Below are 21,349 nucleotides of genomic sequence, written 5' to 3' on the forward strand. Positions count from 1 at the left end.
ATGTCAATACTATAGCATTCTCATTTGAGGGCTGGAAGCAGAAGGAATATTGGTCCAGAAATAAAATATTAAAAGGCAATTTGAAGAATCCATGTACATGCTCAACAACGATTACTAGTTACTTTTTCCAGTAAAATTTTTCCTTGGCTGATTCTAACATTGGTCACCTTAGACAAAAGCTGAAAACTACAACATTGGGCACCCAAGGTGTAAAAATGAGGGACTGGTGATGAAATAGGATGTATAAATAGAAACAACAATGATATTTAAAAGCCAATGGCCCTATCCATTCATGACGGAGTTTAGCCATCTCCTTGTATTACTCCATGTGTACCTGTTTTTACTGACACAGCACTAATAACCAAAATGTTTGGGAATAGCCAGTGCTAGTTTTAAAGCTGGGATTTCCTAAATGTATATCTTTTTAAGATTGTTCATCAAATTCACCCCCATAATCAGGGAGTTTATTTACCAAATGGATCTCTTTTTGCCTATTATGCCAGCTATAGACTGATAAATAGTAATGGATGCTGGATTCAGCGACCGAGATAATCCCCTCTTCTCTTATAATCTGAAATAGAAGAAATCAATTTTTATGAAGCTTTATAACCACCAACTGATCTTTAGCTGCTTACTCAGGATAGCCGTGATATCACCACATTCAGAGAGCAATACATACAGCATGTATTTTCTACTTACACAGCACACCATGTTAGTACAGCAGCTACACCAGAGCACTGTGATCACCAACTGAAACATAATTCATTTTGAAAGAACCAGCAAGTGGTTGGATACCCTTTATGGGGACTGTTAATGCTACACTTGCCCTTTGCTTTGCTGCACTAAATGTACAATTTAGATTTAATAAAGCTTTATCATGACATGCCCATTAAATACTAAAGTAATTACAAGCTTGATCTTTCAGTCCTTCTGCAAACTAAACTCCCACTGACTTCAGTCCAGCAGCTAACAAAACAGCGCTCCCCCTGCCTTGAGTTTCAGCGAAAACACAATCTCAAAGGCAGAAAAGCTAAAAATGTCAAAATAAAACTCTGGATTATTCAAAACAAATTATCCACATCTCCTTTTTCCAGAATATCATCCCTTCAAGGACTGACTTATTGGTTCCTTGGTATGATAAAGTCACCAGCACAGGGGAACATAATTCTTAAGAGGTGTCTATTAATAAAATGGAACAGAAATATTCAAGCATGTAAGCATCAGACAGAAAAATTAACAGTTCACTTAATACATGCCTGCAAGTCAATTCTTCAAACAAAAATTTACAAAAATCCTGAAGTATGCCTCTGGGCAGAATTTAATGAGATTTAAAAAAAAAAGAACAAAAACATGCAACTAAGTAAACAAAGAGAAATTAATACTCAAGAAGGGAAAAATGGTAAAACTTCACCCTGCAGTAATGGGGGTGGGGAAAGTTGGCATCAAAGGAGTTTGTGTGGTTCTTCATCATTAGCCAACATGATCAGCTTGTCAGCCTTCCAAGCATTTGATATCATGTTTGTTGCTACAGGCTTCAAGAGTAATGCAGAACAGTAGGATCATCATTTGTTTATTTTCCCTTCTGGCCAGCATCAAATATTCTGACTCAAACTGGTACATAGGAAATTATATAGTGTGCAAAGAAATTTGTCCATATCTTCCATTTCCTGGAAAGGCTCATAGTCCACCTGTCAGCAGTGGACTGAATCTGCAAAGTACAGTATCTGTACCCTAAAACTTCATTCTAGACAGGTACCTTCGGCTCATAACGTCCGTACCAATTTCTGCTTTTCAGCAAACGATTGCTTAAAGATTTTTCTTTCCTTTCACATTGCAACTATGGTTTAAATACAACTGAACACAGAAAGAAAGCTTCTTTCTTACTGAAAGTTTCAAGAGACAGAAAAACATTTAGGACAGGTATTACAGAGCTGGAAAGCATTGCAAATTTATAGTGGACCTCCACAAGCATAGGAACAAGGTCCCAGAGCAGACACGAAATAATCCTTTGTCTCAGGCAGTGACTATGCTTTATTGGGAAAGGGAGGCAACAAGCTTGCCAGGAATTAACCAGGTATCTTGCATCTGTCTGAAAAAGAAATAAAAAGGACTTTGAGTGAACTAAGTCAAACTTAAACAAGGAATAGCCTTACCTTCACTCAGCACTAACAGCAGCTTTTATTGGTACCTTGCTAATTCTCTAGAATCTTCCTGTGCATTAGAATTCATTATTATTACACCTCAAAAAGGTGTCCTAAACCTTCATGATTAGCAGTAAATGTTTCTCATCTCTATAGGAGAACAACTAATCACTCTCCAAAAACTTAAAGTGGTACCCAATACCATGCAAAGCTGGTAGGAACATGAAATAGCCCCTAGCTCATAGCTGCACTGCTTATTGACTGACAGGCACCCGTCAGGCAAACAGGAGCTACAAAATGCATCTGACTCAGCCAGAAGTTCACTTGGTGCTCTGGTTTCATTACAGGTACTCGGAAGATGGAATACAAGGGCAACAGCTGGCATGAGACCTGCTTTATCTGCTACCGCTGCCAACAGCCTATTGGAACGAAGAGTTTCATCCCTAAGGACAATCAAAACTTTTGCGTACCCTGCTATGAAAAGCAGTTTGCCATGCAGTGCGTCCAGTGCAAGAAGGTAGTGCTCTTATTTTATTTATTTAAAACCTAAGGGATTCAAGTCTATCCCATTTTATGTCCATGTAGATAAATACCTTATTTTTCCATGTGTGTTACAAGATGCAGAATCAACTGGTTCTAAGCGATGATATAGTTTCAGTTCCCATCCCACATCAGGCACAGTATTTACTACCATGAGAATTCTCTTACACAGGGTTAAAGACCCCTTTGTATTGAAACCATACAGAGAATACATTTCAAATCAAAACAAGACCAAACCTCTGCAGTGGAATAACCTCACTCCAATATAATCCATCATATATCATATACCTGAACATTTCAACTGGAAGGAAGATGAGCTAACATTGATAGTTTTTTAATATTCTAATGAAGTTCAAGACAGAGCGATAAGCTTTACACAGAGCAAATGCTCTTCGTGAAATAAACACTAGTAAATGCAATATGCTTAGGAATACGACTTTCTAGGATAAGGATCTTTTATTTGTGAATTTCCTAAATTCTATACACAGACACTGATAATTTTTTTTTTCATTTCTTCCCTAAAAATAATCTCCTCATCACTTATGGAACTAACAAATCCCAGTTTCCTATGGATATATGCATAGGCAAAGACAATCAAAACTATGGCTATATCCACAGTAAATCCCCTTTCCCACTGTCACCGTTTCCTGCCTATCTCCCTTTGCCCTCTGCATCCAGCCAGCCACCACCTGTGCCCACATGACCCAGATTTTCTTCCATGTGTGCTACCTGCTCCTTTGCACTTTCAGTCAAAGCTGGAGTCTGGTCAGACATACTAGCTGGCCAGAAACGAATGCATCTTTGCTGCTGCACAGGAAAAAACAAAACAGGTAAAGGCTAAATTTCTCTTTCAGCCTTTGACCTAAACTATACTTAATTACCTTCGCTACCTCCTATCCATCCATCCATCCATCCTATCAAGTTTCTAAAGCTTCTAAGAGTTTCTCCATCTCAAAAACTCTGTATAATGTCCAATTTTAACCAAATTTGAGAACAGACTCAAAAATACCTGGGAAACAAGCAAAGACACAGATAAATACACATATTAGGTAACACGATCACGTACAAGCCTGATTTCCAGGGTGCCTCCCTTCAGGGAAGAAAGGAAGAAAAATTAAACTGTCCAATTTTACACCCTTCTCAAGAACACTCAAATGATCAAAAAAAGTTCAGTTTGTCTAACATGAGGCAAGTTGGTTCTGCAAGCAACATAAGAGAAAATCCCCAAAGTCTGGAGAAGCTCAAAGCAAAAACTTCAACTAAAACTGGAAATAAAACAGTCTTTGCCAAGGAAAGTAACAGGGAAGTTGAAACACATAAGACAGTTCCCTCACCATTAAAAAATGGGACAGATGAAGGAACACAGATGAGACGAATCCTAGCAAATGCATGTGAAAAGCAACACAGAAAGACTATCTTTAAAAACCAAGCGGACAATTGAGAGTTAGATTATACAATATATGGAGAATAAAGTACTTTTACTATGGGGCCTCTTTGTATAAATTGGAAAATTATAAAAAGTCACTTGCATGCTTTTCTCAAGGCCAACTCCAGCCAAAATGATGATTTTGCTGTTGTTAGGCCTTCTTTCCTTCCTTCCATCCACAAAATTCTCATCACTTTCTCTGCCAAATTAAGACACAAACCTCCCACCCTCAAGAAAACACTTTCTGACTTACTTTCCATAAAACAGGCTATCACTACAGGAGGCGTTACATACCGGGAGCAGCCGTGGCACAAGGAGTGCTTCGTTTGTACTGGATGCAAGAAGCAATTGTCTGGACAACGCTTTACTTCCAGGGATGAGTTTGCCTATTGCCTGAGCTGCTTCTGCAACCTCTACGCCAAAAAGTGTGCTGGATGCACAAACCCAATCAGTGGTAGGTCTCTTGTGGCCAGTGCCTTTAAATTTTGGGGGTTTTTTTGATTAACTCTAATGTTAAAAATGGTTCACTAGTTCATTCTGAATAACTTGAGACACTCAAGACAGTACATTTCAAGACATGTGAAGTTTAATACTTACAATGCCTTTCAAGCGCCCAACAAAAGGAAATGGAAAGCATCCTTAATTTGATGTTTCCTCCTTTTCACCCGATTTTCACGGAACATGGTGGACACAGTAACAGAGCTATGCACGTAGTAAGATATGCATGCTCTGTACGTCATTCCACATGCACTCATTAGAGGGATCGCTGACCTCAGCAACAACAGTCCCTTCACCAGCAGAAAGCATCTAACTGGTTTGCTTATACCTCATGCTGTAGCACAGTACATTTCTTCCCTGACTTTTCAGGATAGCAACTGAGAATCACAAGGCTTTTAGATACTGCTTTCCAGTACAAAAGTACTAATAAAGCTCTAAGCAGTTGCTGCTTTTTAATGAAACACTTAGCATAAAACTATAACCTTCTCTATGAAGCATTCAGCATTTAAAAGCATGGTCTATACAGCCCAAGACTGCAAATCCGAGTTATATCTGGGCCACTTTCTCTCTTGTTTTTGCTCTACCCTTGTGCCTGTCCTCACAAACATACACTTGATTGCATAGCTCCTAGAAGTTAGTGCGCACTACAGATACAGTTTTCTGTTCAGGTGAAAGAGGGATTTCTCTTTTGAATATTGCAGTCCTTTCTATCATAAACTGGGGTGGTTTTTTTTCAAAATGTTGCTACTAAAGGCAAAACAAAAACAAATCCCCTCTCACGAGGTAAACGTTATGCTCAGCTAAATCATTCCACTGTATTGTATTCAACTTGCTTATCATTTCTGAGGTTAAGCAAAAAATAATTACTATACGAGGCATCTGTCCCTTTTCTTTTTTTCCTGTACAACTTTGATACCCCCTACAATAACCTCCATAGCCGCAAAATCTTGAATGCTTTTTGCAGTCTGCATTTTTAATGGTCTAAATACATTTTTAAAGAACAAAATTAACTTACTCAGGCACCATAAAACATTCTGTAAAAAACCATCACACTTCTGTTCAGGGGCAGTTGTTTTCCTTTCCTTCTGCTGTAGATCGTAGTGCCATCCCTTGAAAGTTCATTTCTGCCATAGTTCACTAACTCAGCTGAAAGCAACAGAACTATTTGAGGATGAAAATATTACCTGCTACAGAAGAATGGTGGCAAAATTAGCACAGCAACAACAGATTTGACACAATGGCATTTTTTCACTGCTACATGTCAGATCTCCATAGCAATCCAAGACAGGAGTCTGAAATAGTGTCACTGATGGCTAACATGCTATTCTCTTCTTCTAACAGAATGCTTTTGGTTTTCAAACAGGACTCGGAGGAACCAAGTACATCTCCTTCGAAGAGCGGCAGTGGCATAATGATTGCTTCAACTGTAAGAAGTGCTCTCTCTCATTAGTGGGTCGCGGCTTCCTCACAGAAAGGGATGACATCCTTTGCCCTGAATGTGGAAAAGATATTTAAAGCTCAAAATATGAGGTGGGGAGAGGAAGGAAAGCTGTGCTTGCAATATATAGTCTGAAATACACGGATGTTCGGAACTAGCTTTGCCACTCTGTGTTTCGCTGTACCATTAACGTTACTTACCTTTTTCTTCAAACTCTCCGAATCTGGAGGGAAAGCAACTTTAAAACCTCTAGTAGCAGTGTTGGTGTTTAAGATTTCTACAGCTAACCAAAACTAATGCAAAACCTGAGATGTAAAACCATTTTGGTGTTACTGACATAACATACTCTTTTTGGTTGGTTGGGTTTTTTTTTCCTTCCACTAAATATTCCAGTTACAAATAAGTGATACAGTTCAAGGATTACAATGGCCACACACAATACATTCATATAGATGGATATTCAGGGTGAAAACCTCAGCCCATTGAAATCAATGGCAAATGCCATTCAGTTTCAAAAAGCCTGTGGTCTCGCCTCAGTGTTCTTGAGCTATGTGCTTAGTGTGTGCGTCAAGTGTGTAGAAAGACTGCGAACGTAGAGGGTGTTTCAGCATACAAGGCTTTGTGCCATGCCATAAAGAGATAATGATAAAACAGTTGAAGTGGGAGTGCTTCATAACAGGTACATATTTTATTGCATGACTAGCTGACCATTGTGTGAAGTACAAGTTCTGATTGACAGTGTATTACAGTTAGTCAACATTACACTGCACATTGTATTTTTCAAAATAAAATCATTTAAAACAAAACTCTTGATTGCGGTTTAATTTTATTTACATTAGATATTTACAAATAAAATGCTTTCACAGTCTGAAGAAACACAACATAAGAGCCACAGAAACATAACCCTTTTTGCACCCAGTCATTACGGAACCGTGGAGTTTAGACAATCCTCATATGGGCCCTGCTTATACAACATAGTCTTCTACTAACTGAAATCAGTGGGGAAATTATCAGCAAAACTGAACTGTGTGGAAATACTGAATCAACTGCAGCTGATAAAAGTGTGTTCATAGGCTCTAAACTCAAAACCAAAATATTGTTCTCCTCAGCAAGCAAGGAGGTCAAGGCAACTCAAAAGACATTTATCTTTGCAAAAAAAGTTTAATTTCTGTACTAGAGCATGCTTTAATTTTATTCTGTATTGCAATACGTAATACCCTTTGCTCCAGCATCATTTCTGCTACATTTGCTGCAAAGGCAACTGTCAGCAACAGCATGCTGGCAGGACAATAAAATCAAGAGGAAACAACCCAAAGGAATGTAACTCTCTTACCAAAACAAAATTCAATAAATATGGCTATGTTATGCAATATACGATCCTGGTACACCTTCCAGGTGGAACTCCTTTGTATCCAGCAAAAGGAGGAAAATAACATGTCACAATTCCAACAGGAATCTTCAGATGTGGAAATAAGAATTAGGAATATACTTACTCTGTGTATAACTGGGTAGGGAAAGTTTGCTCCTAGTTCCTGCCACCACTCTTGGATTTGTCTCTTTCTGTACCAAACGTAAAGTGTTCACAGTTCATTCCTCTCTCATTAATTCAACAAGCTAAACAGGTGCATCAGATCAGATTCGGTTCACTGTGCACCATTTGAAGAACTTGGCTGGATGACATTTTTGAATGCACACCGTACTAATCAGATCTCACTGACTGAATAAATCCTATCGGTGACTTCATTCTATGATGAAGGCTGTAGTAAAGAATAGCCACAAATATCCCTCTTACATTCACACCTCCCAGAGGAGGGCAAGCACCTCACCTACTCTCTCCTCTGCAGTCTGGCAAACCCCCAGCACATAGCAGCTCTGCTCTAGTACTTTGCTGAGAGAAGGGTTACTATTAGCTAAGGGGGTAGTGGAAGGTAGTATGAGCAGCATAGCTTGCACCCTGCCCCCCAAGCGCTACAACAGACAGCAAAACAGTCCCAGCTCTGGAGAAAGGCAGGTGAAACATGACAGGGCTGGAATGCATACCGGCCTCAAAACAGGACGGCTACCATGCGATAGCAGCATCATGCTATTATTCCAGTACAGTTCTGCATATCGCTCCTTAACACATACCAACACAAACATGCTTCTACCAACTAGAAGTGCAACAAAACACAGCTTAGAGTCAAACCCACTGCCAAGAAGCCACCCACAAAACAGAACTCATATCAGACTGTTACACTAGTGCAAAGACCAGCACTTCACACGATACTAACTGCTGCCAAAACTTCAAAGTAGCTACTGAGCCTTTTACCCTGTAAGCTTTTTCTTAAGTTCTGATCTCTTCAAGTCCACTGAAATATAGCTGTATAAAATGAACAAGCTTAATTACATCACAAAAACAAGTCAGCACTACTTTCTTTGCTTTTAATTAAATTTATTTAAATAGGATAAGGCTACTTAAAAGACAACTCTTTACATACAAAATGTACATTGCATTAAAGTCTGCTGTACTCAAGTACAAAAACTGCACAAGTGTTTAGTAAAAGGGAAACAGCACACTATTTCAAAACACATTCTTACCATTTTACAGCATCCGAGAAGTGCCTTTTATGTCTTAACAGTGAATGAAAAACTTCTGTCAGTAATGAATTAAGCTACAGGTTTTGGTTTCAACCAATGTTAAAAATGTAAACAAGCTTTCAGATCACTACTGACAGCTTCTTTTAGTGGGTTAACTAAGTGGATTCAGAGGTTGATTCTTTTTTTGTTTTACTAAGTCTGAGAGTGTTATTATTTACCATCCATATCTAAAATGAATCTAAATTGGCTCCACCGTGAGCCGCTGAGTTTTAATAGAAATGTCTCCATCAACTTAATTGGATTTGTGCCTTATAAGGCACTACCAATAATCCAGATGAAACACCAAGTTTCACAGAAAACCAACATCCATCTTCAATTATTGAAAGAAGGGAAAACAGGTGGTTGTTTTTTTTCAGAATGCAACCACATAAGCTAAAGGTCTCAAGGTACTACTTTGTCTTCCTATCCCTGTCCCTCTCCAATTGTTAGTAAGTCGAGAAAGTACTGGCCTGCATTCCACAGATTTTCCCTGTGTTTTATAAGCATGACTGTAACCAGGAAAACAAGCAAATTTGCTACATCGGCACATTTTTACACTTACGCATGTATAAAATATGCCTGTGTATTTAAGAGAACATGGCACTAATTCATTCACTACTTCCTCTCAAAGATTCAAATCAAACAGTCTAATAACATACTTCCATCTGTGCATTTCTTATTTCATGTGTCAACAAGAGAAACTTCAATTTGAAGTAATGCTGTTAAAATAGTTCATCTCTTATTACCAATCTAACTTGCAATGTAGATTCCTCACCCCGTTCTGTGCAACAAAAAGGGAAAAAATTTGTCTCAGACTATCTTATCAGCAGAATGGTCAGTTTTCTCATCTAAATGAATTATCTTTTTGAAGCCAAGAAGGCTCATGGGATCACTCCGGATCTCAATAGCTATTTTACCTATTTAACCAGAAGTGGGAAAAAAACAATCTTACAGAAATTAAAAAAAAAAAAAGAAGAAATATTTATATGTGTGAATCATAGTGACATGCAGGAGATGAACTACAATAATCTTGAAAACTAAAAGGGGGGGTAGTATATTGTAATATTACCACCTTTCAAAGAAGTAATGAACTACTTGGTGTACAAGAGTAGACACTCTTAAGGTGACTGGTGATAACGACTCCAGCTTTACAACAGGGAAGTTTTAAATTTGTTAGAACTTCACAGCAATCTGAATCCCTGTAAGGTTTAAAAAGAATTGTACTTAAACTGTTTAAATATGACTTATCTGTTTGAAAATATGGAAGTAACATTTATGTTTCAAGCACCATTAGAGCATCATGGCCATGTGACATGCTGGATTTTCTTCTTTGCTTCTGTAGGCTTTAGGTCATTCTGGAAAACAAGAAAACATATAAATATTCTCAGATATACTGTGCAAGTAGAAGTTAGTAATTAACCTGCATATTCAAATCCAGTACTGACTACTGCTGTACTCAGCTATATGCTACTACAACAGCTTTCTATTGCCATCTCGTGGAGAAAGTTAAATATCACAGAACTCCTCGAGAAAAATAAAGCCAATGAATTTAACGACCTGCAAATCACATACGTCTTTTGGGTTTTCTTAATCCTACAATTAGTTATCTTTCAGGTTTGCAGCTTAGAAACAGGTATATATTGGAGTCTCAAAACATACTTCTAAAGTTATTTCAGATTGCCTTCTTAAAGTTGAAATGGGATTGTATAAGAAAAAAACAAACATACAACTCTGAGAACAATTTACTTCTGTCAAAGGGTAAAAACATTAGAAAGAGAAGGAAAGTTGGTCTTTACTTATAATGACATGTATAAAAAGGTGAAATAATTGCCAAAGCCTCAGATGAACTAATCTTTCAAGCGCTGCCCCAAGAAACCAGAAAAAAATCATGCAATCCCAAAGTAAAACAATGGGACATTGTAGTGAAATAATCCCCTTTCACCACCTAAAATAAGAAAAAAGTCTGAGAAACTAGAGCTTTAGTAGTTCACACAAGCAGAGTAAAGACAGGTAAATGAGTTTTCAAGAACATTCTGCAACACTGTGGTTTGGGGAGCACAATCTAGAGATCTCTCTTCTTAAAGAGTTTCAGTTTATTTACAGCAATCCTGCGGATTGCAGCTACTGGAAGGCTTAAGGGAGTTAGACCCAAAGATCAGAGGGATAGTTCTATGCTGTTCAGCGCGAGAACTTCAGTTTTTCTTGGAAGTCAAAGAACAGTCACTTGCTTGAAAAGGCAATTGTCATTACTGTCATTATACTGAAATGTATCAGGCTTTACACCCTACAGCCATCTGCCAAGTGTATCAGTTCTTCCTGGCTGCATCACTTATTATTCAACGCCATGTTCTTTAATCTCAGACAGTAAAGTAACATCCATATAACACATCTGCCTAACTTCAAACGTGTCTGACCGACATTAACCAAGGCATAACTGAACTTACCAGTATTAACTTGAACAAAAAACTGTGGCTAAGGTAGAAAGTCAAGTGTCAGAGGTCATAGCTTCTGAGTGTCAGTCATACAGTGTCACTTAAAAGTGTTCATCATTGTGGCTACGAAACATTTAAATTAAATATAAAAAGCTGTGTAAGGTGTATACTAAAAAAGTTTCAAAAGCTCTGTAGATCTGACCAGTACTTGGAAGAGTTCTAAATATTAAAATAAATTAGTAATAACAACTGGTAGTAGGAAACACGCCTCTCCAGCATACATTTGATTCAGGCCCTCAGCCATGACTCTTGTAAAAGTTGCTAGAGCTGTCTTTCAGAACAGCCCCATGTTTAGGTGCTCATGTTTAACAGAAGTTGGATGGAACATACCAACCCATGCAGCAAGGATAGCACCTGCATTCTTTCATTAAAAGATATTAAAAAATATATATTAATAGAAAGCTTTTCATGAGGCAATATTGAGAAAACAGATGTTAGGTCTGGTGTCCTAAGAAAACTGTAATCAATGTAATTGCACACAGCACATCTAAAGCTCCCTCTGCAGTTCAGCTGAGAACAGATATTTCTTCCTTTGACACCCAGGCTCATTCCAGATATTCTCACATTCCAGTGGAAATGTGAAATTTCCTTTATTTGTATCATGAAGGAATACAACACAAATATCAGACTTATCCCTACCCCGTGGCATGTTTTGAAGAGATGGCCCCTTGTTCCTTGCTCACTGACAAGCCCTTAAAGACTAATGACACCTCTGTCAAAAACAACCACTGTCCTACCGTTCTCCCCAACTGGCAGCTACACTCAGCGCCCTTACCTACACTTTCAAAGATAGGCCCTGCCGAATTCAGGTATCCTGCCCTAGCTCTTCTCTCATCACTTAGGCTCATCAGCTTCATTCTGCCACCATGTATAATACAGTTCTCTATAGAAAATTTGTTTGCAGCTGAATCTAACTTGTAGAAAGAAGGCAACTATCCTTTTTAGCTAACAGCTCAGTCATCAGTCTTCTACCCGAGAACAATGCCCTTCTGTTCAAGACCTCAGCACGTCTTTCTTATGATCTTATAGAAGCCCAAGTACCTGATTAAGATCACCATGGCTCAAAACGAGCACTTGACCTTTGGCCTCTCACTTCAACTAGTATGGTTTGTTGTTATGGCTTCCCATTCAGACCCACAATCTGGGCAGCTCTCCAGATTTTCACATCCAGTTCCTTCCTCTAGCTTGCCAACTCCTATGTGAGATCTAAAACAGATGGCATTCTTCCTCTAAGGATATATTCTACAGCTCTCAGCATCTCACTTCAGTTCCTGTAACAACTCTTCCTTCACTTTGACAAATCAAATCTTTTCCTACTCAACCGTTCAAGTGTGACTGTTACAAATGTTATCATTCCATTTTTTTCTTCCCTACTACAGAAAACAGACCACTCATCCTCCCTTTAAGGCTGTTCATGTTGTTCTACAATACTTGTTCTCTCCCTCAGACCTATCAGGAGGATTTATTTTGTGTTTTATTTGACTGCTACCAGCACCACCTGAAGTACTACTTACTTAGTAATTTTAAAATTACATTCATTTTTTTTTCTACAAAGCTGCCTCTTACACAGAAGTTTCCCATGGACAAGTACAAAGTACTTAATTTCTTTCCTTCTCATCTTTCCCAAACTAGCTACTCTTTTGCCTGTTTCTAAACAAAGACTCTGCTGTTACTCCAAAACAAAATAATCCTGAAAACTCTTCCAAGAGTTTGGCTCCTGTAAGTTTCAATTAAAAAGAAAAAAAAAAAAACCAAACAAAAAACCACAAACCTGCAAAACAAGATGCTGAACATACATACCGGCAAATCAGATTCTTCTTTTGGAACAGCTCTCTTTAACTTCACAACAGTAGTTCCTGCTACTGGAGACAAAGGGTACACCTTCAGACTAGCCAACACACTGCTGTTAGTCTTTGAAATACTGTTCTGCTTGGCCTCATTATTCCTCACTCCAAGCTTAGCGTCCTCTGATAAACTGGAGGCTGAAATGTATGTTGAGGCATTTGAAGGAACTGATAATCTTCTAACAGTGTTGGTGGTGCTTCCAGCTGGAGGAGGTTTTAGGCGATCAGCAGCTCCATTCTCTGTCTTCTTCACCTTTATGCTTGTACTTGTTGAATTGCCATCAAATACAATTAATGGTCGTTTCCTTAAACCTTCCACCGTTCCAACACTGAAAATACAAATTGTAAAATTCTCAGAAACACAAGCTAGATGATCCAAAAATAGCATATATCCAAGACATGAGTAGTGAAAATGAAAATTACTTTGCCTAACGTAGAAATATATCCCAAAACACTAACCTTAAACTTTTAGCTGCTCCAAACTTAAGCAACAGAAATTGCTTCCAAAATAGAAAGTGGGAAGGAAGTTGCGTGAGGAACACTGTTCCTCAGAGAGGGTTGTGTAAGGAACTTTCTAGGCAGACAACTACAGTTTTATGACCAAAGACTGTGTGCTTATACCACTGTAGCTATTACAGAGTAACTAAAGACGTAATAGCTGTTAAGTATTTCAAAAGGTGAGTATTTGAGCAAGTGTGTGCCACCTTACCTACAAGAACAGCATCTAATATTCTTGTGCTTCTAATCTCCCTGTTTCCACTCTTATTCAAAATCATCATGTTAAGGTAGTCTAAAAGACTGTTAGACAAAGAATAAAAACATTAAGCAAAAAAAGCCTACCTGTTTTTTAAATAAGCTGTCTCTGAGCAGGAACGCTAAGCTGATTTAATGACTACTTTTTTTTCATAGTTTGTGCCTTTAAGCCTATTTGTAGTCAGAGCTGGCCAATTTAATAACAACTGGTTAATGAAAAAGGAATACTATCAAGCTAATATCAAAACAGTAGCATCAGAAAACATCCTGATTGCCAAAAAATCAAACACAAAGTTATCATAGCTTACTCTACATGAATTCAGAGTTTTAAAAAAGCACTGCTCAAGAATGGCAAAGAGAAAGTGTCTGCGAAGCGCAGATTTAACAAACAGTAAAACCAAATAACCATTAAGTTATATAGTATTCCTGCTGAGAAACTTCAGTTTTCAGTACACACTTACTGTTTAATCATCTCATATTAAACAGAGGAATAAAGTTTTCAACAATTAAATATATTCATTAATTTGTAATTAATGAATTTGACAATATTGATGTTGGGTATCTCAACATTCTTTAAAACAAGCCACAAGCAGGGAATCCATTTGTTTGACCTGGAACAACATTAAATCAGTAGTTGCTGATAAACCTCACACATTAAGAAATTACACATTGCTTGCACAATTTCTGTCAAGACCAGGGGTTTCTTTAAAAAAAAAAGAAAGAAGTCATAATTTAAGAGCTTATAGAGCAAGAGAAAGTTCAGCTCTTACTCAGGTTTGCTTCTACATTACCATCTGTTCACAACAATGTATGTATGTCACATAATCCTCCACTTTTTCTATTCATTGGGTTCCTGGAACTGAGAGAGACAAAAAGAGACCTTCAATTTGTTTGGGACTTGTCAAGAGATAAGACTCTTTGGCTTATATCTACAGTAAATGTGGTTTCTAGGAGAGCTTCTACAAAATGAGACTAGTTTCCACGACCCGGAGTGTTCAGTCAGGCATGTTGTTTCAGTTAAATACTACTGAAACAACAGTAGCATTTAACACATCCATTAAATTAGGGAGTATAATTTTGCTTAAAAAGCCTAAAAAGCTGCTAAGACACTTCAAAAATAAATCATCATACTTTCTGCTCACTTTGACTTTGTCCAGGAATTTATTCAACACTCCTGACAAGGAACACATTCCCCAGCAGCCTTTTCGGAAAGGTAGTTAAAAAACTGTATGAAAGAAATTATTTATGCATTTCTTTAGTCACCTTCCTTAACAAGAAGTCTGCTTTTCCGACGGAGTTTGTTGTGGGTTTTTTTTTAAATTCAGCTTGGTGAAGACTGGCAAGTCAGGAACTAACCACAGTTCTAGGAGGTTTGTCACCTATTCTAAACTGAATTTTAGGCTTGTCGCACTTGTACAAATGACCGCATGCTTTAATACAGACAACATTCCCAGAGAAACATTTTGGGAAAGTTCCAAAAGAAATTTGGATGCTGTACCATCAAGAACTGTCGTATCTAATTTTTAGATAAATGGCTCACAGCATAGAACCTTGGGTGTGACGCTCACTTTTTTTATACAAAGAGTACAGGCAGCTTAAAAGCTTCAGAGTAGGATTCACATTAGCTAGCACTCTTCTGAGGGAGGACACCGATGCTAGCTGACAGCTGAAAAGAAGAATTTTGGGACTGTGTCCCCTCCTGCAGGGCGCTCTCTATGAAACCTACGTTTCAATGCACATCTACATCCTAGAGAAATGTTCTAGCCACACTTTGAGCCATGCTGGATGTAGGGGGCGTGCTCTAATCCTGCCGTTTACCTTGTAGTGCATGGTAAAAAATACAAGCTTCTCTACATGAGCAATCCGGCTTTCCACTGTTTCACATGATTACTCATGTAGTAAGGATGGCCTCTGAGCAGCTCTAGACTATGAGGACAATTTAATGCAAAATGCTCCTATCCTTATCTAGCTTAGCCTGGCACTTAAGGCAGCACCCTAAAACCAGACAGGAGCGTAGGTTTTAGCTCCCACCCCCTGATTATCCTAAATATTCACCTGTTACCAAAATGAACAGGTGATCATCTCTTCTGTGAATGTCTGAAACTGGTCAGAAGTATCATGTTTTACACTGACCTCCACTACTATCAGCACATCAGAGTTCTCAGAGGATGCTGAAGTGGCCTCTAAGGTGACTAAGGAGAAATGATCAGCTCTACTAAGGCCACAGCTCTGAGCATGTATAACCACAGGGTTCCTGGATACTAAGAGTTTGCAGGTGAGAGCCTTCAGACTCGGTGGCAATTCAGAAACTACATACATATTTTGAGATTCACACCATCCTCCTTCTTCCAGCAGGCAAGCCTGTCTTACAGATCTACAAAATTAACTGTCACTGAACACAAATGCTTTCTGAAACGTCTGAAGTCTGATAGACTGCATTTGGGTTTATTTGGTATGGTTGTCTGCAAACTCAAATATTCAGTAACAAAATGTATAAGCCAACATCTGCGACCTCAAATATTTGATTGTATTACTGAGGCCTAACACGTTACTGCAGCTCAGCTGATATACAGTAAGTCTTTCAGGACATGCCATCAACCACCAGCAGTAAAACTGAACAGGATATTCAATACAGACAAATTTCAATGTGTTTTCACCTCTTATCTGCAACTGCTAGAGGCATGCAAACACACACTGAACTGTGAAGCCTCATATTAATTCCAGCATCCACTGTAAAGCTGTGCTTCCCACAGAGGAACTCATCAGAAAGCTCTTTGTTCATACATCAATCAGTTTATCTGACTTCTAAACCAAACTAACAGCACACTTAGCTCCCATCTCTGACTTGCACATAACTTACAGCCTCATGATACCAAAGTAACCACTTTTACTTCCTCCTCTGCACAACAGCACTGTGCCAGTTCTGCTTAAGTGGTACACACAACTATGAAGAAAAGTGTAATATTTTAACATCCAAAAAGATAATTGAACTTCCTTGATTCTTTCTGTCAATATACTGAAACTGAAGTTTTCTCTGTGCAGCTTTTACTTACTGAAGGTGCTGAAAGATTACTTCTCCCATTTCTCTCGGGTTAGTAATACTAGCAGTAAGAGACTAACTTTCCGAGACAGTATTTTGCCAGCATATTTGTAGAGTATGAAAGATGTAATATAAGCAAAAATAGTTAACTGCTGGAAAATCTTAAAACTGTCTAAGCAGAGCAAAAGACCTAGCATGCTAGATGTTAAGTGCCAAGAGCAACTGGTAAAGAAAAGCAGGCTGGCAGATTAAACATATCTACTTTTACTTACTGTTTTCCCAACAAATACTGCATAGGTTTAACCATTATTGAGCGCTAGTGTGCCAAAATAAAAGCCCCTAAACTTATTCTATATATAAACTCTGGATGAAGTCATTCTCCCATCTAAAAATTAACACTACCGCCTCCTCTAAAAATATCCAGCCTGCTATCTTTATTTCTTTGATAAAAAATTCTTTTGCACCTATTTCAGAAAAACAACAGTTTTTTATTATTCAAACACTAACCTCAGGCTTTCATCCTCAAGTTGCAAAGAAACCAAGGCACATGGGAAAAACAAAACCACAACATAACAACGCAGTGTCCTAGCCACTGCTAAAATTCTAAAACAATAAAAACAAAATCATTTGACAGCTCTTCCCTGTTAGAAACCTCAGTAAAGCTAAAACACACTAATAAAATCAACCAACTGTAATACTGGAAAACTATAATGAGAATTTCCATCCACTGTTCCTTAGGATTTACTGCTGAAGCTAAACTAGAACACCACTCATGCACATCACACACCAAAGTCAAAGTCCTGGGCAGAGATAAGGTTAGGAGGAGAAAAGATTCAGCAAAATAAACTTTTGGGGAAGATTTTGCTTTCTCATCAAATACAAACAGAAAGATTTTAAAAATAGGGCAGAATGTTTCTTTCAGAAAGCAGATGCTAGTTTTGAATTAGACACACAAAATTGCTGCAGTGTACACCCTTGATTCTAGAGGAGATCATCCCTGTCCAGGCTGCAAGCATAATTAAACATGCTTTTGGTACTTTTCTTAAACACTATAAATATTATTATTACTTAACACTTCCATAGTTAAAACGAAAATAATCTTTTTTCATTAGAAAATATATATGAAAATGTATTGAAATGTACCAATAACCCAGTATCAATACAGGCTGGGGGATGAAGGGGTTGAGAGCTGCCCTGCCAAGAAGGACTTGCGGGTACCGGTGGATGAAAAGCTGGACACGAGCCAGCAATGTGTGCTCGCAGCCCAGAAAGCCAACCGTATCCTGGGCTGCATCAAAAGCAGCGCGGCCAGCAGGCCGAGGGAGGTGATTCTGCCCCTCTGCTCTGGTCCGGTGAGACCCCACCTGCAGTGCTGCATCCAGCTCTGGGGTCCTGAGCACAAGAAAGACATGGACCTGTTGGAGTGGGTCCAGAGGAGGGCCACAAAGATGGTCTGAGGGATAGAACACCTCTCCTATGAGCAAAAGGCTGAGTTGGGATTGTTCAGCCTGAAGAAGGCTCTGGGGAGCCCTGACTGCAACCTTTCAGTACTTAAAGCGGACTTATATGAAAGATGGGGACAGACTTTTTAGCAGGGCCTGTTGTGACAGGACAAGGGGTAATGGTTTCAGACTAAAAGCAGGTAGATTTAGACTAGGTATAAGAAAGAAATCTTTTATGATGAGGATGGTGAAACACTGGAACAGGTTGCCCAGAGAGGTGGTAGATGCCCCACGCCTGCAAATGTTCAGGGTCAGGTTGGAAGGGGCTCTGAGCAACCTGCCCTAGTGGAAGGTGTCCCTGTTCACTGCAGGGAGTTTGGACTAGATGACCTTTAAAGGTCCTTTCCAACCCAAACCATTCTATGATTCTATGAAAAGAAGCACTATAAGCTACATACTATTAATAACATCTGGATGACATAAAAAGATTACCTTCCCCTTTTTCCTATTATTGCAGTAGTAGAATCTAACACTTCTGACACAGAAGACTTGACACAGCACTCTCTGTAAACTGTAACAACGTCCATACAAGTTTCATTAATCACGCAAACAAAGATTAAACTAAATGCACTGTCCTAAATTCTCCAAACTAGTGCAATAAAAGCTAAGTTACCTTTTATTCCCACTTTTCAACTCATTTTCCTGTCTCTTCTTTTCCATCATTTTCCCCCATCTACTTTTTGGTAGGTCACGCTGAGGCAGGGGAATGGCATGTTGAATATACAGATCAGTGAGACCATCTTTGTCCATCTTTACGTCATTTTCAACTAGTATATTCTTCTGTGGGAACAGGAAAAAAAGTTGTTATTATGACAAATTCAAAGCACAAGCATCTTAGTGGCGTAACTTCTTTTTTTCAAAAGCCACTTCCAATGTAGCGTATTGGGCATCAACGCGAGGATTTCAGAAGCGAGGGGGCTGCAGGGGTGACCGGCATGGAGATGCCATGAACTGCCCCTTGCCAATGACAGGCTGGTCTCCAGTCTTCCTACTGCCAACCTCCCTTGTTTTCTGTGTGGATTACACTCAGTCCCTCCCTTCAGTGAGGCAATAGGAAATGTGCGATGTTTAGGTCGGAGCATAGTGGTTTCTTTTTCCACTAGCTGCAAGCGCATCTCTTCACATGCCTCTTTTTGTGCACCCTTTTGTGTCTCCTGCCCCTGGTGGCGGCTGCTCTTTAAGTGAATTCCAACACAGGTGCCATGAGCTCCTCTGCTTGAAATTTTGGTGTGTGATGGGCTGTTTTCAACCGTGTCGGAGACAGCTGGATCCAGCTGCAACCAGTACTGGTTCATCGCCTCTGCCCACACAGGTCAACCTGCAGCCCTTCCCTAACCAAAACCCTGTAATCTTCCCCAATAAAAATAGTAGAGAAAAAAAACACAAAAGGATGACTGATGTTTTCATGCACTCTTAAACACACTTCCCTGAATCCAATTACGACACCAGAGCTGCTCTTACAATGTCCAAAAAAAAGGCAGCTAGACCACAACACTGTTTAAACTTACAAATATAGAGCTGCGCTTCCTTCCTCAGTTCCCAAAGAATAAATTGCAAAGGGAAATTTCCAGATACTGTCAGTTATAACAGAAGACCAGTTTTCTTTCTAGTAATGTACAGGGCTGTCAAAACAAAACTTCTTGGTACCTCCTGCCAAATCTATTGAAAGACAAAAAAAAATCCACTAACTTTCTACAAACTAGAGGTCACTGAAAGCGGGTCAAGTCTCTGCCACTACAGGTGCTGGCAACACTTCATGACTAAACCTGTACGTTTTTGTCCACATAAACTACATGGACAAGAGCATACCAAAATTCAGCAAGCTCATTCAAAAACCTAAAACTCTGATTAGTATTGTTTCATGCACCTACAATTCTCAGGCAAAGCTGTAATAGGTATTCCAAATCACACCAATTGAAGCTCCATACGGTCCAAAACTGCTTATAACTCACTTTCAAACTAATTTTTTTTTTCTATTACGAATACTTAAGTCGTAGCTTGACTAATTACATAGGATGCATTCCCTTAATTCATTAGGTACGAATGGAACAACAACAGGGTAAATATCATCTTTCCACAGAAAATTTTACTGCATGCAAACACTGTCCCACAGACATGCTGATCTAGGTAAATTATTCTTTAGCAACTACAGTGTTCAAACACAGCCCCTCTGCAAACATCTCTCAGGCTACGGGCCTCCTCTAAGCAAGTACCTAGCCTACAGGGCATCGACTTAGGTTTTGTTTTTCCTGAACGCTCCTTGCGCACCCGTTAAGGGCGGTACAATGACTGGAAACCGCAGGAGCACTGGAAGAAAACTTTCCGTGTAGGTAACGGAGGGCGGGGGGAGAGGGGAGGGGCGGCGAGGGGTAGGAGTTTCCCCGCGTAGTAAAGCAGAGAAACAAACGGGGTAGGTCTAACGCGGAGAGAGGGGCACAACAAGCAGGGCGGCCGGCCCCGGAGCCCCCCTTCCCGCCGGGCGGGGCGGGCGCCACACACCCCCCGCCCCGCCTCAGGGGCCGCTGCTCCGGGGCCGGCTCGCTCCCCGGCGGCGCCCGGGCGCACCTGCTCCAGTGTGAGCAGCAGGAACTCCTCCGAGAGCAGCTCCGGGTGCAGCAGCAGCTCCGACTCCGGGCGCCCCGACCCGCGCTCCTCCTTGCCACCGCCCACCCGGCCCCTTCCCTGCGCCGCCATCTTCTTCCCCCGGCGACCCCTTTCCGGCCTCCCACAATGCCGCGCGGGGCGCGGGCTCACGCGGGAAGTGACGTGTCGGAAGTGACGCCAGCGCGCCGCGGCAGGCTGGCGGGCGTTTGTTCTGTTTGCTCGTCGCGGAGTGGCGGGCCCTGCGCGGCCGGGCCGGGCCGGGCCGGGCCAGCGAGCACGGAGCGACTGGGAACGGGTTTCCGGAGCGGCCGTTCCGGTCTTTCGCGTCGCGTTTGTAGCGGGAGGCGGCCTGTGCTGTTGAATGAGGGAAACGAATGTACCTTACTGCAAGCTCTGCCAGCCTGCAGAAGCACAACACGTTCGTGCCACCGCCCGCGGGAGCTTCGCTGCCGCAT

General features: G+C 40.1%; 2 protein-coding genes across 9 annotated transcripts in view; one reads left to right on the forward strand and one right to left on the reverse strand.

The window, feature by feature from the left end:
* The window catches only part of FHL2 (four and a half LIM domains 2), a 63,455-nt gene extending 56,606 nt beyond the window's left edge, over positions 1 to 6,849 (forward strand). For all 6 annotated transcript variants that reach the window (XM_040584663.1, XM_040584661.1, XM_040584660.1 and 3 more), the window contains 3 exons: positions 2,489 to 2,658; positions 4,375 to 4,561; positions 5,969 to 6,849. In XM_040584663.1, coding sequence (XP_040440597.1) covers positions 2,489 to 2,658; positions 4,375 to 4,561; positions 5,969 to 6,120 — 509 coding nt within the window. In that variant the 3' untranslated portion in view covers positions 6,121 to 6,849. The remainder of the gene's footprint in view (positions 1 to 2,488; positions 2,659 to 4,374; positions 4,562 to 5,968) is intronic.
* On the reverse strand, positions 6,008 to 21,018 carry C2H2orf49 (chromosome 2 C2orf49 homolog). Of its 3 annotated transcripts, XR_005826505.1 has the most exons (6): positions 20,856 to 21,018; positions 18,904 to 19,070; positions 12,952 to 13,324; positions 9,948 to 10,014; positions 7,537 to 7,603; positions 6,008 to 6,097 (listed from the first exon to the last, which is right to left on the reverse strand). XR_005826505.1 is itself a non-coding variant. In XM_040584668.1 (5 exons), the coding sequence occupies exons 1-4, from the start codon at positions 20,982 to 20,984 to the stop codon at positions 9,958 to 9,960; spliced, it is 726 nt and encodes a 241-aa protein (XP_040440602.1). In that variant the 5' UTR covers positions 20,985 to 21,018; the 3' UTR covers positions 6,014 to 6,097; positions 9,948 to 9,957. The 3 variants fall into 3 exon arrangements, 2 of the variants coding, with proteins under 2 accessions (XP_040440602.1, XP_040440601.1); XM_040584668.1 differs by lacking the exon at positions 7,537 to 7,603 and having other exon boundaries at positions 6,014 to 6,097; XM_040584667.1 differs by lacking the exons at positions 6,008 to 6,097; positions 7,537 to 7,603 and having other exon boundaries at positions 8,462 to 10,014.
* Positions 21,019 to 21,349: the final 331 nt, after the last annotated feature.

The sequence above is a fragment of the Falco naumanni genome, chromosome 2 (assembly GCF_017639655.2).
Source record: "Falco naumanni isolate bFalNau1 chromosome 2, bFalNau1.pat, whole genome shotgun sequence".
Classification (NCBI taxonomy): domain Eukaryota; kingdom Metazoa; phylum Chordata; class Aves; order Falconiformes; family Falconidae; genus Falco; species Falco naumanni.

What these genes read in the sequence shown, in the direction of transcription:
- C2H2orf49 (XM_040584668.1), bottom strand. Translation starts at nt 20,984, where the DNA reads ATGGCGGCGCAGGGAAGGGGCCGGGTGGGCGGTGGCAAGGAGGAGCGC. An exon ending in TGCTGCTCACACTGGAGCAG is followed by an intron (nt 19,071 to 20,855) that starts GTGCGCCCGGGC and finishes CTGTTCCCACAG; the next exon opens with AAGAATATACTAGTTGAAAA. An exon ending in AAGAAGAATCTGATTTGCCG is followed by an intron (nt 10,015 to 12,951) that starts GTATGTATGTTC and finishes CTTGTTTTCCAG; the next exon opens with AATGACCTAAAGCCTACAGA.